The sequence below is a fragment of the Vespa mandarinia genome, chromosome 2, assembly GCF_050613455.1.
Source record: "Vespa mandarinia isolate Hongniang chromosome 2, ASM5061345v1, whole genome shotgun sequence".
In the NCBI taxonomy this organism is placed as follows: Eukaryota; Metazoa; Arthropoda; class Insecta; order Hymenoptera; family Vespidae; genus Vespa; species Vespa mandarinia.
In genome coordinates, this window is record NC_140811.1 from 6787449 (window position 1) to 6815432 (window position 27984).

The 27984-nt window shown below is 26.2% G+C and overlaps 11 protein-coding genes across 22 annotated transcripts; 5 read left to right on the forward strand and 6 right to left on the reverse strand.

The window, feature by feature from the left end:
• The first annotated feature begins 213 nt into the window (after positions 1-213).
• On the forward strand, positions 214-956 carry LOC118439786 (microsomal glutathione S-transferase 1). Its single transcript, XM_035861885.2, has 2 exons — positions 214-335; positions 478-956. The coding sequence occupies exons 1-2, from the start codon at positions 222-224 to the stop codon at positions 796-798; spliced, it is 435 nt and encodes a 144-aa protein (XP_035717778.1). The 5' UTR covers positions 214-221; the 3' UTR covers positions 799-956.
• Positions 957-1335: 379 nt separating this feature from the next.
• Positions 1336-3493, forward strand: Taf7 (TATA-box binding protein associated factor 7). Its single transcript, XM_035861879.2, has 7 exons — positions 1336-1571; positions 1722-1850; positions 1962-2042; positions 2121-2487; positions 2566-2922; positions 2983-3152; positions 3354-3493. The coding sequence occupies exons 1-7, from the start codon at positions 1485-1487 to the stop codon at positions 3375-3377; spliced, it is 1215 nt and encodes a 404-aa protein (XP_035717772.1). The 5' UTR covers positions 1336-1484; the 3' UTR covers positions 3378-3493.
• On the reverse strand, positions 3410-4355 carry Trs20 (trafficking protein particle complex subunit 2). Its single transcript, XM_035861886.2, has 3 exons — positions 4035-4355; positions 3711-3944; positions 3410-3652 (listed from the first exon to the last, which is right to left on the reverse strand). Exons 1-3 carry the CDS (start codon positions 4122-4124, stop codon positions 3554-3556), a joined length of 423 nt encoding a protein of 140 aa, XP_035717779.1. The 5' UTR covers positions 4125-4355; the 3' UTR covers positions 3410-3553.
• A 535-nt stretch (positions 4356-4890) lies between these two features.
• Positions 4891-7799, forward strand: elgi (E3 ubiquitin-protein ligase NRDP1 elgi). 5 transcript variants are annotated; one of them, XM_035888211.2, is made up of 3 exons: positions 4891-5433; positions 5807-6430; positions 6523-7799. In XM_035888211.2, exons 1-3 carry the CDS (start codon positions 5344-5346, stop codon positions 6790-6792), a joined length of 984 nt encoding a protein of 327 aa, XP_035744104.1. In that variant the 5' UTR covers positions 4891-5343; the 3' UTR covers positions 6793-7799. The 5 variants fall into 5 exon arrangements, with proteins under 5 accessions (XP_035744104.1, XP_035744109.1, XP_035744107.1 ...); XM_035888216.2 differs by having other exon boundaries at positions 4895-5433; positions 5783-6430; positions 6523-7798; XM_035888214.2 differs by having other exon boundaries at positions 4895-5433; positions 5799-6430; positions 6523-7798.
• A 117-nt stretch (positions 7800-7916) lies between these two features.
• On the reverse strand, positions 7917-10417 carry Glob1 (globin 1). Its single transcript, XM_035888218.2, has 3 exons — positions 9560-10417; positions 8276-8501; positions 7917-8179 (listed from the first exon to the last, which is right to left on the reverse strand). Exons 1-3 carry the CDS (start codon positions 9715-9717, stop codon positions 8051-8053), a joined length of 513 nt encoding a protein of 170 aa, XP_035744111.1. The 5' UTR covers positions 9718-10417; the 3' UTR covers positions 7917-8050.
• Positions 10418-11666: 1249 nt separating this feature from the next.
• On the reverse strand, positions 11667-13190 carry nero (deoxyhypusine hydroxylase nero). Its single transcript, XM_035888217.2, has 3 exons — positions 12655-13190; positions 12228-12548; positions 11667-12150 (listed from the first exon to the last, which is right to left on the reverse strand). Exons 1-3 carry the CDS (start codon positions 12932-12934, stop codon positions 11840-11842), a joined length of 912 nt encoding a protein of 303 aa, XP_035744110.2. The 5' UTR covers positions 12935-13190; the 3' UTR covers positions 11667-11839.
• Positions 13191-13258: 68 nt separating this feature from the next.
• On the forward strand, positions 13259-14279 carry mRpS23 (mitochondrial ribosomal protein S23). The gene is made up of 4 exons (XM_035888220.2): positions 13259-13456; positions 13531-13692; positions 13773-13878; positions 13967-14279. The coding sequence occupies exons 1-4, from the start codon at positions 13413-13415 to the stop codon at positions 14042-14044; spliced, it is 390 nt and encodes a 129-aa protein (XP_035744113.1). The 5' UTR covers positions 13259-13412; the 3' UTR covers positions 14045-14279.
• A 153-nt stretch (positions 14280-14432) lies between these two features.
• LOC118451547 (protein HID1) lies at positions 14433-18142 on the reverse strand. 2 transcript variants are annotated; one of them, XM_035888210.2, is made up of 12 exons: positions 17941-18142; positions 17369-17728; positions 17228-17281; positions 16941-17164; positions 16610-16851; positions 16302-16532; positions 16096-16221; positions 15762-16018; positions 15442-15685; positions 15231-15376; positions 14989-15155; positions 14433-14927 (listed from the first exon to the last, which is right to left on the reverse strand). In XM_035888210.2, the coding sequence occupies exons 1-12, from the start codon at positions 18004-18006 to the stop codon at positions 14705-14707; spliced, it is 2340 nt and encodes a 779-aa protein (XP_035744103.1). In that variant the 5' UTR covers positions 18007-18142; the 3' UTR covers positions 14433-14704. The 2 variants fall into 2 exon arrangements, with proteins under 2 accessions (XP_035744103.1, XP_085511239.1); XM_085655113.1 differs by having other exon boundaries at positions 14788-14944.
• A 217-nt stretch (positions 18143-18359) lies between these two features.
• Positions 18360-20249, reverse strand: Mettl2 (methyltransferase-like protein). 3 transcript variants are annotated; one of them, XM_035888332.2, is made up of 6 exons: positions 19901-20249; positions 19586-19738; positions 19193-19507; positions 18999-19112; positions 18726-18898; positions 18360-18655 (listed from the first exon to the last, which is right to left on the reverse strand). In XM_035888332.2, exons 1-6 carry the CDS (start codon positions 20008-20010, stop codon positions 18486-18488), a joined length of 1035 nt encoding a protein of 344 aa, XP_035744225.1. In that variant the 5' UTR covers positions 20011-20249; the 3' UTR covers positions 18360-18485. The 3 variants fall into 3 exon arrangements, with proteins under 3 accessions (XP_035744225.1, XP_035744227.1, XP_035744228.1); XM_035888334.2 differs by having other exon boundaries at positions 19586-19749; XM_035888335.2 differs by having other exon boundaries at positions 19586-19794.
• 140up (RPII140-upstream gene protein) lies at positions 20192-22035 on the forward strand. Of its 4 annotated transcripts, none has more exons than XM_035888337.2 (5): positions 20192-20327; positions 20741-20918; positions 21002-21256; positions 21336-21584; positions 21760-22035. In XM_035888337.2, the coding sequence occupies exons 2-5, from the start codon at positions 20767-20769 to the stop codon at positions 21881-21883; spliced, it is 780 nt and encodes a 259-aa protein (XP_035744230.2). In that variant the 5' UTR covers positions 20192-20327; positions 20741-20766; the 3' UTR covers positions 21884-22035. The 4 variants fall into 4 exon arrangements, with proteins under 4 accessions (XP_035744230.2, XP_035744229.2, XP_035744231.2 ...); XM_035888336.2 differs by having other exon boundaries at positions 20316-20439; XM_035888338.2 differs by having other exon boundaries at positions 20324-20391.
• Positions 22036-22275: 240 nt separating this feature from the next.
• Positions 22276-27851, reverse strand: twf (twinfilin actin binding protein). Of its 2 annotated transcripts, none has more exons than XM_035888329.2 (5): positions 27682-27850; positions 27476-27553; positions 26577-27236; positions 26372-26490; positions 22276-22733 (listed from the first exon to the last, which is right to left on the reverse strand). In XM_035888329.2, exons 1-5 carry the CDS (start codon positions 27704-27706, stop codon positions 22563-22565), a joined length of 1053 nt encoding a protein of 350 aa, XP_035744222.1. In that variant the 5' UTR covers positions 27707-27850; the 3' UTR covers positions 22276-22562. The 2 variants fall into 2 exon arrangements, with proteins under 2 accessions (XP_035744222.1, XP_035744224.1); XM_035888331.2 differs by lacking the exon at positions 22276-22733 and adding an exon at positions 22740-25987 and having other exon boundaries at positions 27682-27851.
• Positions 27852-27984: the final 133 nt, after the last annotated feature.

The window sequence follows — 27984 nt, forward strand, 5'->3', positions numbered from 1 at the left end:
ATATTGTTTTCATTAGGTACATAGTAAAATAGATTAATTCCTAGATACTTGAATTCATACATGCTAGTGGAAAATTCTAGAGATAATATTTATATTAATAAACGAACATGATTCTACTATAATCTCATGTTCACATCCGTTGTGTACAGAACAGGTTGTACAGAAAGTATTGTATTGTTTTAAAAAATATTTGTTAAATAGTATAAAGTAAGTATTTAAATATGGCTGCAATAAATACAGAAATTATGAAAGTATTTGGATTTTGGAGTAGTGTGTTAGTTTTAAAAATGCTTGCAATGGTAATTCTAACTGCACGTTATAGATTTACAAAAAAGGTACTATACAATGATTGTGCATTTAATAACTAATTTTATCATTTCAATATAACACTTTTTTTTTTCCATCATCCATTTTGTTAATATTAATATTATTATAATGAATACTAGAGAAACTAATTAAATTTTATTTATTTTTAAGATTTTTGCAAATTCTGAAGATATATTTTCAAAAAAATGTAAAGTGGTTTATGATGATCCAGATATAGAACGTGTGCGAAGAAATCATCTCAATGATCTTGAAAATGTCCTTCCTTGGTTTATAATCACTTATATTTGGCTAACAACAGGACCATCTATTTGGTTGGCTGGAATTTTAATCAAAACTTTTGTAATTTCTAGAATTATACATACTTTAGTTTATGCTGTTTTTCCACAGCAACCTGCTAGATTTTTGTCCTTCTTCTTTGGTTATTGTATTATGGGCTATGAAGCTTTTGCTTCTTTATTATATTATTTGTAAGTTGTTTAAAATGAAACTTACATGAATGGAAAAATTCTATGCTTTCTTTTATACTTAAAGTATACTTTATTAAATATTATATCAGTTATACATATATAATTTTTATAGATATAGTTGTGGGATATTTTGTAATTGTTATGATATAGATAATTTATATTTCTATAATTGTGATAAAGGTTTATGTATTTTTTTATTATTAATGTATTATTATTTTTAAATTAGTTAAATAAATCTTATAGAATGATTCAAACAACCTGAAAATTATTGTTTTAATTATAAAATAAAAATAAAAAAGATTGCAACTTCACCCAACTTTATGTATTTTTTTATTATTAATGTATTATTATCTTTAAATTAGTTAAATAAATCTTATAGAATGATTCAAACAACCTGAAAATTATTGTTTTAATTATAAAATAAAAATAAAAAAGATTGCAACTTCACCCAACTTTTTTTTATTATAATTCCATATAGTGTCGCTATAATATCGCCCTTTATATAATTTCGTGAACATAGTATAGAGTCGCCCTCTATCACTTGAGAGCAAATGAAGACGCTACCATTAGAAATTATTGTAGTTGTTGCCGGTTCCTATATTTGTGCGTTTTGTCAGTTGTTTCATTTGAACACATTTTAGTTATGGATTATTTAAATTATTTCAATTTGATATTATAATTAAAATCAAAATGAATCGACATCCAAATACAGATTACAAAAGCCGTGGGGAACCACAAGTAGAATTAGAAAGTCAATTTATTTTAAGACTGCCAGTAGTAAGTTTTATTCTGCTTTTTAACCTAAAAATATGCTACTTAATAATATGTTATTTAAATATGCTATTTAATTGATTATTAGCAAATTCTTTAAGAAATTATTATAAAATACATATACACATATAAATACATATATATGATAAATTTTAGGATTCAGCGAAAGTCTTAAGAGAAACATTAAGAAGTGGAGCTCCCTTAAAAGATAGACTTAATATAAAATTAGAAAATGATATGCGATATGGCGAAGTAAGATTAGATCATTGGTTGTTACATGCTAAGGTATTTAATATTTCTTAATTATTACTCCAAAAGGTATAAAGTAAAATTCTCCTCTCCATAATTCTTAAGAAAAAAATAATTCTTCATTTTTTATTTTTTTGTCTTTTTTAGGTAGTTGATTTGCCTACTATTGTAGAATCTTTAAAAACAATCGATAATAAAAGCTTTTATAAAACAGCGGACATATGTCAGGTAATATGATATCTTATAATAATATTAAGCGAATAAAATTTACAAACAATGAATTCATATTATTGTTATTATAAACAGATGTTGATATGCAAAGAGGAGGATGATCATACTACTACAGATGAGGAATCACCTATGAGGCAAAAGAAAAAAGACCCAAACAAGGTTGATAAAAAATTTTTATGGCCACATGGTGTAACTCCACCTACAAAGAATGTAAGGCGTAGGAGATTCAGGAAAACATTAAAAAAAAAATATGTAGAAGCACCAGAAATAGAAAAAGAAGTAAAAAGGTTGTTAAGAGTTGATAATGATGCTGTCAATGTAAAATGGGAAGTAATATGCGAAGATGAGGATCAATCGAAACCAAGTAAAGTATCATCTTCTGGAACAGTCAAATCTAGAAGGGATAATATTAGCGGTAACACATCACAAAGTTTAGATGTTGGTAAGTATTCTATTTAATTTAACCAATTCTATTCTATTTAATCAATTTAGTTATATTATGTGATTACTTTACTTATAGCTGAACATGATATATTTGGTGAACCTGTGAGTGACAGCGAAGATGATGATGAAGAAGCAAATATAAATGTTATGGAACTTGATGAAAATAGCAGATTATCTGGTGATAGTAGAGCATCCGACTCTAATTCCATGCAGGCTGCTTATTCAGAGCGATCAAGTAATAATGTAACTACGAGTTGTGGTCTTGTAACGGAATTTAGCAAGGAAATGTTCCAAAATGAGAACAACTCTGAGGTAGATGGAGAAAAACCGACAGATACAGCAGAATCAAAAGTACCAAAATTAGAACAGTTTCATTCAGAATATATTATTCCTGATCATTTTTCAGAATCACCATCTATTTCTACGCCTAAAGGTAATTATATTAAATTTATGTTATACATATGGAAATAAGCTGATTTATGTATTATTTCAGATTCATTGCAAACGAGACTTGCCACACTTCATGCTGAATTAGCAGAGTTGCGCCAACGAAGGCAGCAGCAAGAGATTGAAATTGCAAATATTGAAAATGTTAAACTTAGACAAAGATTTCAAGAAATTTTGGATAATTTATTAACTCAAGAGATGCAGAAGGTGCAAGAGGTAATTAATAATATTGTTCATAGTGTTTATATTATAGTGTTTATATTATAAATAGACTACTATTTTATTTTTTTATATTTGATGAGATACAGAGGTTTCTTTTTTTAAAGAATAGTTCTAGTATCTGCTTAATTTTTTTTTAACTTAAAATAATCGTTTTGAATAATCATTTATAACTTAATATATTATACTAACTTTCAGATTCAAGATTTGGAATTGGAATAAAATTAAACTACTTCTATAATATCATCATTCATTAAGTTGTGATAAACAAAATTGAACAATTATTAAGTATTGAGGATTCCTAAATAGTATTAGTTAGAGGATATGTTGTATTTAAATAATATAAGTCGAAAATAGAAAAAATGAACTGTTGTTATTATAATAATAAATAAAAATCATTATGAAGATAAGTATTTTCTGCCATATAACTGTGCCTTCTTCTCGAAACCAACAGATTTGATAGGTGTATTTAGTTTATAAAAAGGATTCATGGAATACTGAAACAAATAACGATTTTACAATCTTATAAAAGATTGTTAAAAACACAAATATTACCTTAATGTACGTCTCATACATTTCATTAAAGAAATTTTTTATTCCATCTTCGTTTTTACTATCGTGTACCATAACAAATCGTATATGAGTCGCTGTTACAAAAGCGCTTACGAACCATTGATTAAATTTATCTACAACTTTAAAATGCATATTTGTTGTTTTCCATGTATGTTCATCTACAAGATCAAGTGCAGCATGAGCTATAAATTGGCTCAAATGTGTGTGATCTTCTTTCTATTATAACAGTGAGTTAATTAAATAAAATATTTTTCTGTTATGATATGTAGTTTAAAAAATGTAAATCTATTAGGATAATAAACAAACCTTTGCATCTTTACTAGAATTATTAAATTCTATTTCAAATAATGGGTTATCAGCATGTCCAACAATAGCAAAATAATAATTTGCTGCCATAATTTATTCTTTTATTTACATTTATAATCTTAATATTCTTTTTTGCAATCTTTTTGTATTCAATATCTTGTATGTATTTAGTCAAATAGTAAAAGATATCAAAAAATATTCTATCATATTATATTATAAATATTATATTATAATATAAAGAGTAGAGTATAGAGCGAATAAAAATCGAAACAAATCACTTAGGATAAATTAAGATAACATCAGCTGAATGTCAATGAAGAAATATCACTGAGAAACTGAAGGTAACCGATTGATACAGCGCCCTCACTTTCACGAACTAAATGGTTTCATTTTTGTGACCTAAATTGTTCGTACGAATTCACATCCAGAATATTCGTTGCTAAAACTTGCTACTGTATTCTGACAGAAGTCAAAAATTAAAAATTAAAAATTAAAAATTTAATATTTATAATTATAAATTTCTTTGATATAAGCAATATTAAAATAAAAACTTGAAATAAATTATATAAGAAAAGAATATATGATTTTTCATAATTTTTGTTATCCTACAAATTAACCAATTATTATTTAATTCATTTGTCACGATTACGTTTTTCTCTTGTTTTTATTCATTTATATCAATTACTTGATTCAAAATGTATAAATATATGTCTTATGTAAAATTCTCTTCGTGATTAAAAATCATAATTAAATAAGTATAAAAAAAAAGATGAAGATCTAATTTGAAATTGAGGTGTAATCGTAAATAGGTAAAACTAGAAAATCGTTCTTTTGCCGATTAAAAATCGTCTATCATGATTCAGAAGGGTGCGCTTGTATCGTGTATTCACGCTTGTATCGTGTATACACACTTGTATCGCATATTCACGCTTGTATCGCGTATACACACTTGTACTACATATTCATGTTTATATCATATATACACGTTTATATCGTGTATCGTAATCCTTCATTTTTCGGTACAACACGATCATTGCCAATTGTCGATTTGTTCTCGTACAAAATATTCGCAACGGACAGCTTGTCTCGTCTCTTCAAAAGTAACGGTATAACATACATACGTATATGTATATGAACATGTACATATATACACATATATTGTATATTTGAGCTTTCTCGTCGATCTGTGCCATTGAAACCGAAGTTCGAGAGAGACGAACGATCTTCGTCCGGTTTATGCGAAATATTGAACGAAGTATTGGAGAAGGCATAATATCTAGTTAGCTAAAAAGTTACAAAGTTGTGAGTTATGGGGTTCGATGTGAACCGATTTCAAGGAGATGTGGACGAAGAACTCGTCTGTCCGATTTGCTCCGGTGTTCTTGAGGATCCCGTCCAGGTATTGTCAGAATTTCTCTTATAAATTCCTTTTATATCTTCATGAAATGTATTTAATTGCGAACTGCCAAGACTAACCTCGCTTTTTATGTACATTTATTTATTTATTCACGGTCTAACATTATATTTTGTTTGTTGTATTTATTAATTGAGTAAACCATTATTAATTGTCTTTTTGTTTCATTCAGTTAATTTAACTTGTGAATAACTTTCCGGCCCTTCTTTTTCTTTTTACTTCTTTTTTTATTTTTTTATTTTTTTATTTTTTTTTAATTATTCTGATGGTGATAAAATATAACTCTCTTCGTAAACAATTATTATTTTATATACTGTTTCCAATGAAAAAATAGCAGTTTTGCAGTATAGTTTTATAGGCTTATGAGGACTGGCAGGTGAGGAATATGTTACAGGCTCCTGTATGTGAACATGCTTTCTGTCGTTCATGTATCAACGAATGGATAAACAGACAACCGACTTGCCCTTTGGATCGTACTCCCATTACCTCTGCACAATTGAGAGCAGTTCCAAGAATTCTACGAAATTTATTGGCTCGCTTATGTATCAGTTGCGATAACATTATGTATGGATGTCAAGTAAGCATCAAGTTGGACAGTTTAGTATCACATTTGGAACAGTGTGAATATAATCCCAAAAGACCAATGTTATGTGAACAAGGTTGTAGTCTCATCATTCCGAAAGATGAGTTAAAAGATCACAATTGTGTAAGAGAACTTAGAAATTTAATACAGTCTCAGCAGCAAAAACTAACTGATATGAAAAGAGAGTTAGGCGAACAACAACTTCAAATAAATGAACATAAGCGAGAAATACACTTATTAAAAGATTTTATGAGAGCATTGAGAGTATCGAATCCTGCAATGAGAGCTATTGCCGATCAAATGGAAAGAGACGAAGTTGTTAGATGGTCTGCAACTCTTCCTCGTGCTAGAGTTACTAGATGGGGGGGAATGATCTCAACGCCAGATGAATCATTGCAGGTATTTTATTTTATTATATTATAACTGACACAGGAATCACCTGAATCACTTTCTGATATGCAGTTCTTTAAGACATATTATATATTTTATAGATAATGGTCAAAAGAACATTGTCCGAAAATAATTGTCCACCTCACATCATTGATGAACTAATGGAAAATTGTCATGAAAGAAAATGGCCATCAGGTTTAAATTCTCTGGAAACTAGACAAAATTCAAGAAGACAATATGAATATTACATATGCAAGAGAGTGCCCGGAAAGCAAGCTGTTTTAGTCCTCCATTGCGATAATACGCACATGCCAGAAGATATGATTATTGAGCCTGGTTTAGTGATGATTTTTGCCCATGGTATTGAATAAATAAATATATGAAGAGCCATCAAATATCATGGTGCTTTTAGGAAGAAAAATGAACTTCAAAAAGTTGAGTGTATCTACTTGATGTTTGCTATGATTTCCCAATGATGCATACAAATTAGCTTTATGCATGTGTGCACATTTTAAGAGGTTTGGGTGTATTAACGTCTCTCACAAACTGCAGTTTGCAGAAATAGTAAAAAACGATTAATACATAACTTTTGTGATACGTGATTGTACAGACACAATTGCCACATACAAAATCTAATTAAATGTCTGATTGTTATACTGTGATATGATATATTAATTTGTTGGAAAAGTTCCTGAGATTATTTGATGAATAGCAAACGATTCCAAATTTATTATTATAATCAATTGTTTATTTTTTAAAGTAAAATATTTTTAATTCATTTGTAATGGATTATTTATCATCTATTTCAGGAAATTTTTTTAATATTTTAGGCTTTTTTAAGTGATTTATTATGATAATTTTAAAAAATTGTAAAAAATAATGAATAGATTATAACGATATAATATTTACTATTGATAAGTGCTCAATGTGTTCTTAAGAAACAAGAAACGATCTCTGAATATACAATGTACACATCGGTCTTGTAAATTATTGTAAAATCATTGCTAATGATTATGACATGATCAGGACATTATGCAGTATTAGATAACTAAACAGTGGTTTAATGCTTTTCAGCATCTTTAACGCTGCTTTGTATAATCATATGCACAAAAAACTAATTTGTTTAAAATTTCATATAAGTAATTTCATTTTATCTCATACATGAAATTCATGATGCATAAAATCTTATCAATTTTTCTTGGCTCTCATTAATAGCAAACTGTAAAATAAAGCGATAGTAATCTTATAACTGTTCTTACAATTAGACAAATAATCTTTAATTGTTTTTTTAATTAATCAATGTTACAGATTATTATATCTAATTTATAGGCATGAATGACTGATCAGAGATAAACTATTGTAATTTTATATTCACCAAGAATGCAACAGAAAATGGATAAAGAAAGTTAATAAACATGATTTTTTAAATAACAATTCATTTCTTTATATATTAAATCCCAATAGATTATATTTCTAAAATATAGTTTACATATATGTATGTATATATGAATATGTCAGGATAGTTTCATTAAATATATAAACTTCCATAAAATGCATGCAAGGAATGTAATATTTTCTTATAATATTAAAAATATATAATATTTTTTACTTTTAAAGAAAAATAATCTTTTAACCCAAAATTTCATATATTTTCGAAAAGAAAACGTCCAATGTTTTATTCCATGCTTCTTCTACTTCCAATGTGAACTGTTTTCCTAAAGCTTCTCGAAGAACTTCCGCTACTACCGGTTTTAAATCCTGGACAATCAAAATAATAATTATATAAATATGAAAAAAATCGCGATTTTGTTTTTATTAATAACATAATTTTATAATAAACATAATCGTATATACCTCAAACGATTTTACAGTCTGACCACGTTTCCTATGTCTTTCCGTAAAAATAGTTACGTTTTCTACTAATAGATCAAAATCTTGTAAAGAATCAATGACGGTACTTATTGTAGCTATTATACCTGCGCAATGAGCTTGAAATTTTTTATTGTTATTTAGTTGATCTATTGGCATATTTTTAAATGCTGGGAAACTTTGCTGATGTTCCGGAAATTTCTTGAAATAGCTGCAAGCAAAAAATAATACGCAATAAATTTGCATTCGAATTCGATAAAGTTCATTAAAAAGCGCGTCGGGGTAAAATTTTTTATTCCATATTGCAAATTGAATTTTATTATAATTCTATTATTTTACAGATTAATATTTATCACATTGTTCGTGCATGTATATGGTATAGGCATCGATCGATACGTAGGTATTGATCACTGATAAGATAGTCTCCTTGCGTTCATGAAAAATTACAAACGTGCTTTGCTTCCTGATGTTCTTTTTATTAATTTATAATCGCAGCAAAACGCGTGCAGTGTATTAATTCTAAAGACGTTAACTATATTGTGAATAAAGATTATTGCAGGTGGTGATCTGTCTAAGAATATGTCAATTCTAATTATATATAGGATCCATAATTTATTTAGTTACTCATTATTTTCGATTGATTTTCATTCTTTTGTCTACGTAATATTTATCTTAGATTAATGATAAGAAAAATTCGTGATAAGTTAAAATATCTCGATAAGCTAAGAAGTATTTATAAAACATTTTGAACTTTGATATTTTTCAGAATAATTGCGCAACTGAAGATATTGAATTTGCAATTCAAATAATATATGCTTTATATCTTTATAATGCTATTTAATATTTACTATCATAAATTTGCCGTATAATTTCAAATGGTAATACATTAATCAAGCGTATGCATGTAGGTGGGTTAAAATCGATTTTCTTGTCAAATTAGTCTTATTACTTATTAGTCTTATTAGTCTTAAACTTATTAGTCAGACATAATAAAATCATATATTTGTTAAAGCGCGGCGAATATTTGATTGATTTATTGATACATTTATTAACAACAAGCAATAACAAAATTTTGAAAAAAAAGTACAAATAAAAAATGTTTAAATATACTTTATACATAGCTTATTCTTCTTTCAATAAGCAATTGCATATTATCATTACTATAAATTTATATAAAAATAATAACTTCTCAATTTTGTTTAACTTTTTAAATCATATGTGAATTATATTTGAATATTGAAATATAACAAAGTGGAAAAAATTACTTACGCCAACATTATAGCACAGCCGGATGCAACTTGATCTTTCTTTATAATAGCCCACGTATTCTGTACAAGTTTCTTTTGTCTTTCTGTGAGTCCTGTAGCTTCGTCAATTTTAGAATCATTTGTCCAAAATCCGAAAAAACGATTAAATGTTGCCATCATTTTATATATAGGATTTATAAAAGAATATTACAATTTTTCATATAAAAAATTTTGTTTATATGTATTTTCTTTTTTTTTCTTTTTTTTTTTTTTAATCAAAACGAATCGTTCGATTAAAACTATAATTTCATATAAAAAATTTGCATGAATTTGTTCTCTATGATTTCTATCAAAATATAATATTTAATAAAATGATTTAAAAAATAAAAATGGAAGTTTCGCGCAGCTACAATCTATCGATCGATGATCTGTATGTAACTACTCCGTATCAAAGATAGCAACAGACTAAACGCTTCATTCGGATCACACTAGTCTTTATATAATTTTCTATGATACATCACGTGCCACACGACGGCGTACTTTCATTCAATTCGCTTGATCTCTAAAATGGCTAAGCTACAAGATACACGTTCTTTCGTTATAAATAGATAATACTTTTTCGTATAGACCCTTTCAATTGTGTCTCGTCTTTTAACGTATCATCGGTTATTTCCTTACTTCTCACAAGGTTGTCGTACTATTCCCACCAACAAAGTCCTGTATTTTCGTTTTATGTCTTATGTACTTATCTATGCTTTTTTTTCTCTCTCTTTTTCTCTCTTTCTATCTTTCTCTCTCATTCTCCTTCATTGCATTTAGAACGATGTAACAAATTAATACATATAACGAGATAGAACAATTAACACGTTTAGAGAAATTATTGTAATTACATTAAGAATAATATACACTTGAATGAACTAACAAAATAAGATATTATTTTTGACATATAGAAAGTGCATACGTATCTATTCCTATATTTGATCACATAACTCAGCCATATTTACAATAACGTTGTTTACTTGACTAATACATTAGTCCAAAGAGAGTCTAGTCGTTTAATTTAAATTGCGAATTTTTTAGTAACGCTACTACGCTTTTATGAAATAAAATTTCATGCTATAGACTTTTTCAAAATCTATCTACTAGAATACATGAACTTACCTTTTTATTCTTATTACATATTTTATCCAATTCCTGCAGTTTTTCACAATATTTCTTTGTCAAATATGTTATCTTATTGAGTAGACAATCAAAACAATTTATTTGAATCGTAATGCTATTATTATATTAGGTAATTCTTCTATAAAAATTTTTAATAAATCAGCCATGAAATTTTGAAAATAATATCTTTATTTACTTAATATGTTTAATTTGGTATTAAATAAATTTAGTTTTATACGTTTAATTTTGTTTTTGATATAGCTAGTATTTAATAGTAAATGTAAACTTCAAACTCTCTTGCAATCAATGTCATATCTTTATGAATTATTGCAATATATGATAATAGATATTCACTTTGTAAAAGTATATTATAATAATTCATAAACAGAGTATTTATGATAATACATTTAGTTGCAAATTTTTGTTTAACCTTTGATTTTTGCACAAAATCTGGAATTATTTGTTTTACAAAATATTTGGCACATTGAAGATGATTATGAAATAACCTCTGAATGTTATAATTAATTAAACTAATATAAGCTATATTATTTACCTTAATGAAATACAAAATATTTATACAGTACAAAAAGCGGAACTATAAAATATATCAGTATCCACTATTTTCTAAATTCTTTTTAAAACTTTTATATCTTTATATCTTATTTGTTCAATTATTTCTCTTCTGTTTATTACTTTATTATATATTATGTTATTTTATTATATACTAAGACAGTCATTTATCTTTAAAATGAAGTAGATATCAAATGACAAAGATTTTAAAATTTCTCAAATACCTATAAATATGGAAAACACTGAATCTTTCCATTTCTAGAAAATATAGTAGTTTTTTTGTTTAATGATATCAATTAAAATTAGAATTTTTCTTAATTCTTAGTGTTTATATATTTTTATTTAAAAATAAATAGCAATATTATTTTACTTTTTATTTCATTTATTTGCCATGTGAATAATTATATCTTTATTACATTAATATAAATTCTTATTATATATATAAGTACAAAATATGTAAGATATTTACTTATTTCTTATGTAATATGGATTTTTTTGGAAAACAAAGCATATTCTATTATCCAGAAGATAGAAGAACATCAATCATAGTTTATGATTTAATATTCATAATCTATGCTTTAATTTTTGTCAGTGTATTAGCGTATTGAAATTCAAAACTGTTTTCATATTCACACATATCTAGAGCAATGACACAACTTTCTCTCACAACCTGCTTATTATCTTGAAGATATTGATTTAAAATTTGGAGACAATCAGGAGTAGCAATAGCTCCTAATGCTTCTGCACATTCATGACGTACCATTTCATTTTCTTCTATATCTTCAAGAGAAGCTTGTAAATAAGGTATAGAAATCTCTTCTTGGAGTTGACCAAGAACAAATGCAATTTCATGTCTAAATAAGGCACTACCTGCTTTTAATCCTACAGAGAAAAATTATAATATATTTATTAAAAACAGTTATATGATAAACATGTATTAAATATTTATTCCTGTTTACCTTCACTAAGAGCAAGGATGCTTTCTTGTGATCGTAAATTTCTTAAAGCAAACATTGCACGATATCTATCAAATAATGATTTATTTTCATCTAGTAATGTTTTCTTTAGATTATGAATATCAGTGATTTCTGCTGGTGGAGCAGGATCAATAGACATATATGGACTTTTTAATAAATTTTCTTGACAATCATTTGATTGTAACCATTTTAAACGTTTCAAGGCTAATTCACATGTTTCTGCAATTTCGGGTATAAGACTTTTACTATACTGATCTAATAATGGTATAACTGACATGTCTCCAATAGCACCCAATGCTTCTCCTGATTAAAAGACCAAAAAATTAAAGAACAGTTATCATGTTTTTATGAGTACAATTATAATTATATATTGGATTCGATATTATTTTGCATCAATAAAAAGATATACCTGCTTCGTGACGAACCATAGGTTGCTGTTTATCATCTTTTAATACATCAATTAAAATAGATATTGCTAAAGGATCTTGCATTTGACCAAGACAATATGCAAGTTCATGTTTTAATAATGCAGATTTATCTTTAAAACCTTCACTTATTTGTTCAATAGCTATTGAACCTCCAATATTTTTTAAAGTAAATAATGCACGAAATCGTTCTTTAAGTGGTCTGTCTTCATCCTTTAATACATTACCTATAGCCACTATTTCTTTTTCACTAATATCTAGCATTTTTCTTCGGTAAATTAATATACTAGTGAATTATTATCAATTATTTATTAATGATTTAAAAACTATATAAGAAAAAATATAATATATGTATGATATTTTAATAACGCAATCAATTTAATTGCGAAATCATTTCTCTTTAATCATTTTTTATAAGTTTCGATTACTAAACATTTCACATATGCTTATAGTTTTAGAAAATCTTCGTTTTATTCACATGTGATATGATATGAACTTATACTAATCCAAAATTTTCTTAGAAATTTTAATTAACCTATGCAGTTTTTGCGGTAGAATATATGCTCTTATTGGTCACATTATCTCTGTGACGTAGATAGTGTTTTATAACATAACCTATAATTTTCTTAGAAGCATTTGCAAGTATATACTATAATATAGCATAAGGAATGTTCATGTATTTGTTAGTTACAGGATATTGTATTAAATTGTTAAATTTTAATATTTTTAATTATTAACCATAATGGCTCAAACAAGAGTGGAAAAAGTCGGAACTATTTATACGAGGTAAGACCTCAAATTTTATTATAAATTAATCATTTTTATCCATAAACTTTTATTTACTTTTATTATTGTTGTAGAATTTCATCATTAATATATGGAGGTGCAAAGGCTGAAACAGAAAAACCACTGTGGTATACCATATATGAAGCATTTCCACCCAAATATGAACCAAAATATGATAGAGTCGCACCATATATACCAATAAGACCGATCTATTATAAAGAAGACGTTATACGCGCGTAAGAAGTTATACAATATACAAATCACGGCTTTATTAAAAGCTCTTATTAATGTAATTTTAAATATTTCTATTTTATAGACGATTTCACAAGGATTGCAAAAATCTAGATCTAATAAACTTAAGTAATAAAAAGTATCCGTCACAAACAAAAAAATTTCTTGATACATATAATGAATTACGAATGGTAATTAGTATGGATAAAAATATTTTTGATTAACCCATCAAATAATTAATAAAGCATCTGGATTTAAATAATAAAATTTTGTTTATAGCTCAATTTGTCTGATGAGGCAGCTTATGAACAGGCACTAGAAAAATTTAATTTTAGTTCAGCAAATGTAGAAGATTAAAAACAATCAAAAAAACAAGAATAATATGTAATATGACATATAGACATTTTATTTTTAGTTAATATATAATACACTCATGGTATTTACTCTTTCATAAAAGGGAATAGTTAATCTTATTTGTAATAAATATGTATGCGTAATAAAATATATGAAACATAATGCATTGAATACAAATATGAATATGCATTAAATGAACATATAATTTTGTGTAGACATCTGTGTAATATCATAACTTGTGTTATGATATTAATTTATAATCTTATTAAAAGCATCAATATTCTTTAAATAAAAGAGACAAATAAAATGAGCCTTTCTATTGATATTACAACATATGATTATTTAAAAATGTAGACACAATGACAAGTATTAATTATGGTATAAATAATAAATTACATTATATGGTTAAATGCTTGAATGATGAAATTACATAAGAAAATATTTGCACCATTTTCTTGCCAAAATCCTATATCTATAAAAAATTTTTGCATTTATTGTTTTCTTTCATTAAATACAATGCAAAACATTAAAATTCCATTGAATAAGTTAATTTTAAGTAGTAGCATCTGCATATACTACATTTGCAATATAAACATTTTATATAAATAATAATGTAAATTGCTAATTACTGTAAACTGATTTATATCTTTAGATACATAATATTTAGACTCTTTGTATTTCAAATAATTTAACATCTGTATCATACCAAATAGGTGGTTCAACATTTCTAAGGTAAATTACTCCCCACATATAAGTTCTAAACCAAGCAGTCGTCCCAGCATTAGCTTGGTATCTTCTAATGAGAATAGGATGTGGAACTGGCAAAAGACCCACTAATGTACCATGTTGTAAAAATTTTAAAATTTCACTCTCATCTGTTAAACCCCTGTGAAGATTGGTTCACTTAATATATAGGTTTTATAGAAAATATATTAATGAATACATACTTGTCAATACATATTTTTTCTACTTGAGGAACAAGAACTTGCAATAATCGCATAATAGTTTGTAATGGAAGTTTACTTTTCCATTGATATACCCATTCACTAGAAGGAACCCACTGATTGGCATTGTTAGATATATTTGTCTGCTCAGCTACTCTGATTCCCCCTTTCTGAATGTGAATACGTTATATATTACATATTGATATGTATAAATATTTATATACAAATATAAAATATATGCATACTGGTATTATAGAATTTGATTTATTTGATGTAGCTGTATCAGTTGCGTTATCTAAAGAATTCTGAAGATTATTAGTTTTCCCAATATCTACATTCACTGAAGGACTTAATGGATGTGCTGATTCTTTTTCTGTCATTTTTTCTATACCTGCAAAGATTAAAAAAATGTATGTTTGGTACTTTTATTTATAGCTTTTTATAGATATATATTACCTGGAGTTTCCAATAAAGAAGCTTTTAAAGTTCCTGGTTCTGCAGGCAGAGCGGGATGAGATCCTTCCATTGTAGTTTCACTAGTATTTTCATTATATGTACTTGTTGGTACATGTCGCTGTTGTCTTTTACTAAGAGACTTAGCAATTGTATTACAATCACTTGGTAAATTTGCTAATGCATAGAATACTTGTCTCTTACGTATTATTGTATAAACCAAATTACTATTTCCATCAAATTGATACTAACAATACAAATAATAGAGTTATTAAAAAACAGATATATACAAAATTCTTTTGTGTAATATATAGTAAAATTACCTGAATTATATTATTAAAAATTTCTAAAAGAAAAAATACTAAATGATGATTAGTAGGTGCAGAAAATAAGAACCATGGTGTACTAAATGCTTCGAGTAAATGTAATAATTTAGTGCTGGCCACCATAGAAAGAGTTTTAAGATAAGGAGAAACATTTACTAAAATTGTAAGAAGACAGTCAAACAATGGTTGTAATCTTTGATGTCCTGTTGTAATAATTTTATGAAAAACTGTTACTAGTAGATCAGCATGAGTGCCTATGTACAAAAAAGAATTAAATTTCAGTAGTTCTATATATTTTTTAAGTTTCAAGGGAATAGAATAGCTAGTTTACCTGTAAAAACTGGAATGTCCATAGGTACTGTAGCAGTATATGGTTTATTCAATCTAACTCCAAAATTACGTTCTCCACTTAACAGAAGCAAAATAAATACACCTATGTGCATCAACCCAACACGTGCTACAATATAAGATATTATCAACTAGATAGTAAATTTAATAATATAAATAATATAACACATAATAGTTATTAATATTTACATTGATCTGCACGAGAATCGTTGAGATGATAAAGTATGGGAACTAATACCTCAAGTACATCTGAACTTTTAAGTACATAATATAAAAATTTTTTATTATAATCACACATCTTCCAAAAGAATACTAATAATTCTTGATGAAAATGTACTTTCTTTGTTGAATTAGGTAGATATGTCTGCATTAATGGATTATTTAATAATCTTGTGATTCCTTTTAATACAAATTGAAAATCTGTAAAAAAGAAATACTTAATAAAAAATTTTGAATATTATAGAAAATAAATATATAAAACAATTCATAATAACTACCTTCATCACGATGAATACGACTCAAATAATTAATAAAAAGATTATCTCCAATAGAGCCCTCTTCCGCTGGAATCTCACCAGATGTATCATGATCTAAAGTGACTATAAGAATCTGTAAAGCAACATCCACTAGTGGCTCCAAAGAATCAGTAAATAAAAGGTGATTGTAAGGTACTCCTAGTCCAACTGGATCATAAGCACATACTGTATTTAAGAGTGATGTGAACATAGGCAAAGCATGTCTATGAGAAAAAAGTAATTATAAACACAAAATGTGTGTAACAATCAAAATTATCAGACTCTCTAACATCATAATTCTTAAAGATTTTACCTATTTTCGGTACTAGTTAAGCGTTGAATCCATTTATTTGGTGTGATTGACAAATCCATTGGAGGATTGTACATGGTTTCACTAAAGCATGTCAATAACAATTTTAATAATTCTGTTCGATTTGAATCTAAAATTGAATATCTGGGTGGGGAATGTGCAAATCCTACTCCTGCTTCCCAAATATATTCGCAACTATCTATTGATTGCAATTCTTCTGCTTTATCCTATTAAAAAAGTTAATTTAGTAAATTAAAAATTAATATCTAATTGAGATGCAACGCACTTACAGGTCCTGACTTTCTATTGGCAGCTACTGTAAAATCTGGACAAAATAGTAGATCCTATAAGAAAATGTTTATTTATAATACCAGGAAAATAATGATACACATATTATTACATATTACACTTACTTATTAATATTTACTTACACAAAGTGCATTTAATAAAGAATGTGCTAATGGTATACTTTCTTCTTCTTCTTTTCCTGGTAAACTAGACCAAAAGAATCCTTTCCAATCAGGATCTTCAAAAATATAAGGTAATAATCGTGTAAGTAAACGGCAACAATTCAAAACTGTTTGATGTTCTCTTTGCGTTCTACAGCTATTATCAACAGCTTTAACTAATTTTTCTACTGCTTTATAACATAATGTCGCTAAATTGGATGGCGCTTCTTCTCTTAAAATTCGGATTTCAGAAGCTGGAATTAAGGTAAAGATGTCTTGCACATTGGTCACATTTTCAGACCAAAATTGATCCCAGAAAGTGTCATTAGATGCTTCAATCACCTATAATGCAGATACATTTTAAATAAAAGGCAGTATATATATAAAAAGCATATAATTTTGTAACAATATCTACTTAAACATAAAAATGTTATTCTCTTTCTTGTTTACAAAAATACTTATCAAAATAAAAAGTAACATGTCTTATAATCGCTTGACATATTGAAACGTCAGATTATAATTTATTTCATATGAAAGATATTACGTGTTGTCACCTGAGTTTTAGAGGTTAATTGGACAACGGCTTTACGAAAATTCAATTTTGTATCAGCATTTCCCATAGTGTTGATGTATTATAAAATAATAACAGTTTTCGGCAATACAAGAAGAAATTAATCTACCTGTATACGTTGGACTATATCTGTATACTAACAGACTAAGCATGAAGAATTGTCGCCATGTTGCGACTACCATGCCGTCTAAACATGATTACTTAAACTAACTTTTTCAATTGTATAAATGAAGTATCAATTGATAATACAGAATTGTCAATATTATGTATGCCCAAATAATAATTTTAGTGTAAAATATTCCAAAAAAATTTCGACTATCGAAATTCATTAATATTTAAAACGATACTAAAATAAATTTGTGATACAATAAAGATTAATAATAATTGTAAATATATGTAAAATAAAGTTAAGATTTTTTATTATGATGTTATTTTTATTGTTTAATTACTTTCTGATGTTACTTAAATTATTGTTAAATTATGTCGAATATAAACTTTAATGAAAATAGATAAAATATTATTTCTGGCTTATTCTATATCTCTGTATCCTATATCATCAATATATTTTTTACGGTATTTTCCTTGAACCCAAACTCTATACATTTTTAATTGTTTTCCTCGATTTACTTGTAATCTCCTGTCGACTAAATTTTGCTCTTCAATGAAACCATTACTAGTAAATAATGTTCTTACATCACCTAAAATAAATTGATATGACGAAATTAAATATTTAGATATGCCCAAATCTTTCCATAAAATTTTTTTTACCTTGTGTAAAAAAGTATACCCTAGTACCGTCTCCACGAACATAAAAATTTTCTGATAAACAACTACCTTTCTTAAATCTCAATTGTGTTAAATCATATCTTCCATAATCTCTAAACAGAACTAATCCTCCAGGTTTTAAATAGAGATTTATGTTTTTAATAACATGTTTCATCCTTCAAATGTGAAATAAGATAAAATTAATTTCAATATATATAAATGATATAAATTTCATCGACTTTAAATGCAGTAAAAATTATAGTCATTTTAACATACTTATCTGGATGTATAGCTGAAAGAACAAATATTAGGACAATTATGTAAAGACTTTCAGGTTCAAATGGTACTATCCACTCTTCTTGGGTTACATCAAGAACAAATGCTTTGCATCTATAAATAATTAAATATTAGTAAATGTGTAATATTTCGATAATATAATATTTAATTAATTTGAATAATATTCTATGAACCTTGTTGTATCATAAGCCGGATTTTGTTGTAATATATCAATTGCTTTTGTAGAGAAATCACAACAATACACAAACAAGTTTGGATCTGTATTATATAAAAGTATTGGAAATACTGTATTTCCTACACCACAACCAATTTCTAAGATTTTATTTGAAGCTATACATGGTGTATTAAGAACATGTGTATATGTATCTTCATCGCTATTATGATCATTTGTGACAATAGCTCTCATTGGTTGCATATGGTTCTGTTTTACTGTATCAGGAGCTAATTCTGGAAATTCTGTGAGCAACCAATGTCTATCTTTAAAAAATCTAAAATATTATAAATAAATGATATTTTAATAAATCAATGCTAAATACAACACTTAGAAAAAATTGTTTGATATGTACCTATTATTGTGAATTCCATAAAATTTGTTCCAATATTTATCAGCTTCATTCTCATATTTCAATAATGTTTCCATTGATAATGTAACAATAGAATTATCATTTACTTTGATTTGGGCTAATTCTTCCTGTTCCTTATTCCAAACAACATTATCCCTTTAAAAATGCTATCATTATATATTCAAGTTTAGTAAGACTCAGAAGAATGAATACTATGTAACCAACATTAGATTGTATAAATAGAAATGTACATAATATGAAAAAATGTTATTATAACAATATTTATAAATAAATAAAAAATATCCATAATATAATTACCATGCATTATGACAAAACACATCATCATCATTTGATAAAACGCGGTTTCCAAACTGAGGTCTTTTTTGTGTTAATTTTTCTTTATGTTTTACTTCTGATGTATCAGTCATGATTAAATGTTATAAATATGCAGTAATAATATGAAAAAATATTTATTTTCGTTATGTAATGTATTTTTACAAAAATTTACATAACATTATAATTTTTTATTTATAATATAATATGAATTTCTTTTATATTTCATATAATATCATGACATTACAGTTTTTTCTTAATAGATAGAAGTTGTTAAATCTAAATATTATAGTATATACTTCAACACACTAAATTGAACATATTGTCTTTCAGATTACAAATATGTCTACAATAGAATACAAAATGCAACGCCATCTTTATATTTTTGTTTCACTCAATTCTGAAAACTCTGGTATATAAGTATTTACAAAAATGAATATTTTTTATCTTTTGTTAATGTTCGAAAGTAAATAATTGTTAGTGCATAAATACACGTGTAATTCTCGATAATTATTACAACAAATGTAGGAGTTATTTATTTTTTGTGTGTCAGGACATTAATCAATAATGTTTTAAAAGACAAAATATAGTTATCTATTGTTTATCTCTGCCTTTTAAAATTTAATTTAACATTTATTACGAGACGTACATTTCATTTTGATGAAATTCTGTATCTAAAATTACAATATAATTATCTTAGTGTTAATATTTTTCTCTGTGTAATATCATTTTTTATTAAAAATGGAATAAAATTCATCGTTATTGGACATTAACGGTTATGGTAGCGTAATTTATTAACATTTAATTCATGATTTTTATGAATAGGTTAAGAAATTTCAAAGAGCGGCAACATGTTAAATATTACAAAAATAAGAAGACCTTTAATCATGGCTATATTCCCACTTAGAGATTTATTGGGAAAATATGATGTAGCTAAAAATCCAATTGTTAATCAAATAGAAGATACTCCTATGGGAAGGATAAGAAAAATATTTATTTCTACGTAAGACTTTTAACATTTTTTAAAATTATTGACAGTGGTTAATCAAGAGATATAAATTATTTATATACAATTATTATGTATAGTGAATATGAACCTATCAGCAAAGAACTGCAAAGTTTAATTAACTTCACCAGTACTGCAACTTTGGTTGGCATAGTGGTGGGTGGAGTAATATATACACAAGGAGCTTTACAAAAATTTATAGATAATAACGAAGCAACACGTTTTTATAATCAAATCGATGCACAACGAGCATTACAAACTAATATTACACTACAGTTCGCCAAGGGTGCTTATATGTTTAGCTGGAGATTAGCTCTTTTTTGTGGGATTTATGAGTAAAATTAATTATAATTACAAATTCATTTATGATATTTAGTATGTTGTACCAATGAATTATTAATGAATTTATTTTAGATTTATTCGAATGATATTGACAGCATATTATGGGAAATCTTCAATTCTACATTATATGATTGGAGCTGGCATTGCTGGATTTTTATTTAAATTATCAATTGGTCTAAAAGGTTCATTAATTGGTCTAGTTACTGGTACTGTTCTTGGGGGTATTGGTGGTTTGATTATTTTGTTGTTCATTAAACTAACAGGGATGACACTAGAAGATTTTCAGCATATACAAAGTTACTGGTCTTATAAAAGAAATGAGTAAGTATTCAGTATCACAATTTTCTCTAAAACTTTGTTTGAATATTAATATTCAAATATTAAATTACCTATTAATTCAATAAATTATAATGATATCATGCTGATCTATATAAATATTTATTGCATTATGTTTATATATACTTACATTTAAATATATTTTTAATTTACATTAAAGAGCATTTAAAAAAATAATGAGCAAATATTTAGAAGAGGAATCTGAAGAAATAAAGTTATTACACAAACAAAATAAAGATATGCAAATAGAATTATCTAGGACGAAAAAAGAAACCAACAACTAGATGAACGGAAATTATGTGTGGATATGTATAGAATATATTATATAAATATAATGTAACAATATTTTAAAATTGTCATACAATCATCATTAAAATTTAAATATATTATTGCAGTATATACAAAATATTCAACCCTTTAATCTATAGAGCAATAATGAGTTGAATAAATCGTAACTGATCATTATAAATCTTTGTTTTTATTTAATGCTTAATAAAATCAACATACTGTTAAGTAAATTCATATTTCGCTAAAAGCGTATCTCTTTACACGTCACATGTAGTATATTGGTATTATATGTAAATTATATATATTCAACAAATATTATTTTTAAAAAATTTGTTATGAAATATAATCATTAATTCAATAATAAAATAATATTGAATACAATAACTTTTTACATGATTTTGAAATAAATAAGTAAGGAGTATTAATTTACCGAGTTTCACTACTTACAGAATAGGCTTGATTTGATAAGATATGAAAGAATTACAAAGAAAAATCTTTTTTGCTTGACAAAATATAGATGAATATGATACTTATAGGCATTTTTCTTCATATTTCTATACAATGTCCAATCTTTATGAATACTTGTTTTAATACTAATACAATCTTATATTTGTAATTACTATCATACTATGACCCTGCTTATATTTAACACAAATAAGTATGTTATTAATTTATTCAAGTGTCTTGATCTAAGGTACCTAATTCCTGTACCTTGGTTATACGTTTGGCACCTCTGTTTGGTGGTCCCTTTGGTTTGGCAAATTTTGGCCGATGTAAACTGACTTTTGGATGTAATTCCTCTTGCAAAAATCCTTCAGTTAGTTCCTTTCCATCATCTATTTCAAGCTACATAAGTAACATTTAAAAATAATATTATTGTATAAAGTCATAACAAAAAAAATACATCCATTATATGATATAATTAAAATTTGTAAAGAGTATAAAGTCGGCCTATTCTGTAAGCGGAATTATATACGCGTGCCTTCAAATTTTAATAATACTAATTACATACCAGTTTGAAGATGCATCAGGTTGTGGTTGTTAGAAATCCAGTATAGTATATATATTTGGAAAAAAAAATTGAAATATTAAACTGTAGATTTATATTGCATGTTACTTTATTTCTATACCATATGTAATATTGGCAAGATATATAGTCTATTTTATCATGAAGAACCTATAGATATAATGTGTGAAATAATTAAAAAATAATAATATTAAAAACTTACAGAATAGGCCTGGTATATAGTAATATCGATAAAATTATATATCCAGGCAAAAGTGCGCATTGTATAAAGATCTAAAATAAAATATACATATCACCTGTTCAGAGGCTTATACAAATATCGATTTACTAGTTATAAATTTTGTAAAATTAAAATATGAGCCAAACTCTTTTTTAATATCCTCTGGAATGCAAATGGCACAGCATATGATTATTATTTATTCTATATAATTATGATTTAAATCCAATTTTTATTTTTCAATAAATATCAATTGTATTATATTTAAGAAATTAACATATGTACAATAAATTTTTCCTGTTATCTTTCCTATATAATTTAAATATGCTGTGAAATTTTTTATATTACTGTAATATCACTAAAACAAAAGGAAAATTAAAGAATTTGACTCACTCATTTAATTATGAACACGAAAATTTGGCCAAATTGTTGTAGCCATTTACTTATACCTTGGACGAAAATTGTTAAGATGTTTATAAAAAGCTACAAGAGATAAAAAAATACAGATCACAAAAAATAGAATGACTCTTGAATATTTTGTAGCTGCCTATGAAATTACAGTCACACCAGCTGTACATTATGTATTTATAACATTTGGAGATTCCTAAAAATATAGTATATATCAAATTTTTATATATTTGACTACATACTAATATAATATAAAATACCAATTTACTCGTTTTGGAGTTAAATAACAAAATATTTATTAGCATATACATATGCTAAATAAAAATTGTAATCATTGCAGATTTATAGTAAGTATTAATGATAGGCTCATGTTACAATAATATATATAAAAAAGAATCATGTATCCATTTTATTTTTATAAAACTAATTCTACAAAATGGATACAAAAAAATATTATATGTGCTTTATTCAAATTTGTTGTAGTTTAGATAATAAAAATACATTGTGCATACTTTATTTTATAGATGCATAATTGCAGTTTGTACGTTTTATGTTTATAACAGATCTATGACTATCAGAATTGAATTGAGTGCCTAAATAGGCAATATATGTATACTTGACTTAAAAACAAAATTGGAAAAATAATAGTTAACATTAATTTCAGCAACACAGCTGGTGGGACATGCTTATATCAGTCTTATTAATTACATGTATTTATGGAATTTAATATTCTGTGTCGTTTAGAAATAGTAGAGCGTATAATGTATACTAACATTGTATGTGATCATTTGTAAAGAAATCGTATTCATAGTATATGTCATTATTGATTTATGAAGCTGTCACTTTACTATTATTATGCTCAAAAGACACAGAGAAATTAGATGAGCAGCATCTGCTAACAAGAGCAATTTGAATTTACTCTCTAACTCTCTTATAATCATATATGATATATAGATTACCAAAAACATTTACAAAAATCATGATAACATATTTTACTAAGACCTATATGAAAGTTTTAATGAATTTGAAAGCCAAGCCTTAAAATTCCATTCATAAAAATTAAATTTATAATAATAAAGTAAGATTTATATATCTGCATGTATGTATGTGTGTATGTATACATATATACAGACACACACACACTCGTATCACCATTTTTAGGACTAGGAACAAATCAAGACTTGATGTGTTAGAATTCCACATTTTCTAGGAATATGTAATAATAATGTATACAGTATATAGAACATAAAAATAAAATCACTATTAAAGGAACTATAAAGTGCAAAATCTTATTGCATTAAATTAATATCTTATACCAATATCTTTGATATTGCATTTCAATTTTTGTTTCATAAAACAATTATACTTTATTAAATCTTAAAGTGTTTAAATTTTAATATTAATTATTGAATATTTGAATATTTCATTGAAGGCTTAACTTTCAACAACATTAAACCACATTAAGCAGTCATATTTAAATATATAATGTAATATTAAATGAATGATAATTCATACACCTTTCATAAGTCAACAAGAATTTTACGTTATGAAAATTTTCATCATTGATTCTCCTAGTGATGGGACATTAATGTATAGTATTGTACATGTTTAACAAGAGCAAAATAATAATTATGCAATCTAAACATTTCTTAAATATTATTTAAATTTTTTACGATAGATAAGTTTTAAAAGTTCTGCTAAAATGAGAACTACTAAGCCATCATATTCTGATACTATTCATATTTCAATATAATATATATATACATGTTTTTACCATCACATCATTTTCATTTTTCATTTCATCTAAAAACATTGCTCTTACTTCATTTAAAAAAATTTCATCCATTTAAAAGTCTTCATTGTGAATTAAAAATAATTCACTCCCATCACTCCCATCACTGAAGTGGTCATACTTATTATATAATTTTGACGAGTATTGATACAATAATATCCTTTTAAAATTTAGAAAAATACACAGTTTACTCTACTCTGTTTTCTTATATAATTATATATATCACGATGATCAAGTAATATTAAACGTTGATAAACACCATTAAATCATAAAACTTCTCCAAATATGTAGAATATATATGATTTTATAATTCACTATGACATACTGAATTTGTATTATAGTATATAATTTTAATAATGTATTCAACGTCAATGTTATGCTATCACAAATTCAGAATTTATAAACGAAACTATTATGCCCCGAGCATCACAATCATTTCTGGTTATGTAAAGCATATAAACAATTGGCAAGCAAAAGGCCCTATAAATCAGTTAACTTAAGACACACGATCTCTTCTGCTTTGACTTTTTCTCTGGCATCGATTGAGTAGGCGCACAAGGTGTTGATGGAGTTGCAGGTGTTATTGTAGTTGTTTCTTTTATAGTTGGAGGATCTTCCAACATATCTGCCAACTCCTCGCCACTATTTACTTCCAACTAGTACCAATCATATTTGTTTAAAATTATTTTATTCCATTTATCATGTTGTACTATCCTTTTTATAATCATCTTCATTATTATTTTATACAAATTGCAACCACTTTACAATTGTCTTATTTTTAATTAACATACATAGTATAATAACATTTTCTTCTTAAAAATACAACTGTTATGCCATGTTTGTTTTTTATGAATTAGCAAAGTAAAATTATTTTATTTATAAAGCAGGTATTCTGAGTATCTCTTGTATTAAAATGTATATGATTTTATTATTTTTAACATTCCATAAAAAAAAATAAAAGAATCAGAAAATATAAAATAACATTAACAGAAATTGTCAGAATACCATAAGTATATTAAATAATATTTTCAATTACTAACCTTTTTTGTTATATTCACCCCTAGAGATTGAATAAGGTCAAGAAGTGGAGCTTTACAGGAAGAATACAACATCCTTTCTTTGATACTGCAACTATATCCTGGCATACTATATATGAAGACTAAAAATATATTAATTTTAGTTTTGTAAATATTTTTTTATAACTCAATGAATTTATGAATTCGTTCATAAATAAATAGAATTAACCTATGCATTCCATATAATCTCCTTCATTTGTATGTTTGAAATTATAGAGATGGTATCTAGCTGAATCAGATGGAACTTTGGTAGGTAATTTATCCAATGAAACATCACAAGCTGTGACTAAATGGATTTTTTCTTCTTCTATATCAATTTTTAATTGAACATATTCATACATGCCTTTACCAAATTCTGTAATTATTTTTTTAGCTTCATCCGTAACAGGAAATGCAACACCACTTAATGTTTGATGCCTTGTTTCAACGCTGTAGTCAGTATTAATAGTAGTCTTTTTCAATTCTGCTAATTCTTCTTCTGCTGTAGTTAAAGGTGCTGGAGCTGCATTATTTTTTTTATGTTTATGATAACCTTCTAATGTAATATCTTCAGGAACAGTTCCATGTAATTCTTCTTTAATACATGAGGTACCAAATTCTTGTTTCAAAGTAGCTTTTGTAGATGCATATAACATTTTTTGTCTTACTGGAGCTGTGTCAGGTGACCAAGATATAAACAACCAATCATAACCAGAATCTGTAGATTTTGTATCAAGTCGATAAAGAATATATGCAGGTTGATTTTCAAGAATTAAAGGTTTAATCATTTTATCGTAATCATCATGCCATTTATTTGCAGGCTTATTAAAAGTTGCAGGAACTAATTCTTCTATAAAATAATATTAATTATGATCAGTATAAAGCATGTCAAAAGTAATATCTATATTCAACATACAACTTTCCACTTTAGATCATTCATATCACGTGTCAAATTTCATGCCATAATAACAATAAGGATTTTTACCACATTACTTAGAACAAATAAATAAAATATCATAAACGCATCTAATATATTATAAATTAAATAAGAAATTATTAATAAAAATGTATGAAATAACAAACACATACCGTTTTCTATAGACACTTTTAATACACGTATTTTTCCATCTCTGCATTTAGAAAAAATTTTTTTCAAGGCATCGTTTGCTACAAAAAAAATAACCATTCTAGAATATATTTATTAAGCTATAAATCTAAGGTTAAACAATTATAAATTATAAAATTCTAACTTCTTTGAAATATCGTATGTTGTTTAAATCTTTATTTCTAATCACCTTTTATACCCGTTTGATGCGACATGATTTTTAACTTGTATCCAAAATTTCCAGTTGGATTGCTACACTCTTTTACTTTCTCTTCAATCTAAAAGAATCGACTTAGAAGAAATACTACCTCTTATCTTGCTTACGGTACCATATGTTGGATGCTTTCTGATGATTTCCGTTTACAAGACTATTAGCGACTCCTATGTTAACTCTTGTCGAAGCTCTCAATAAGATAAATTTAAAGTTTCGATGTATTAACAGTTTATGCATGAAAGTCAAGCTATATCATATAACACAGGTATTTCGAAGCAA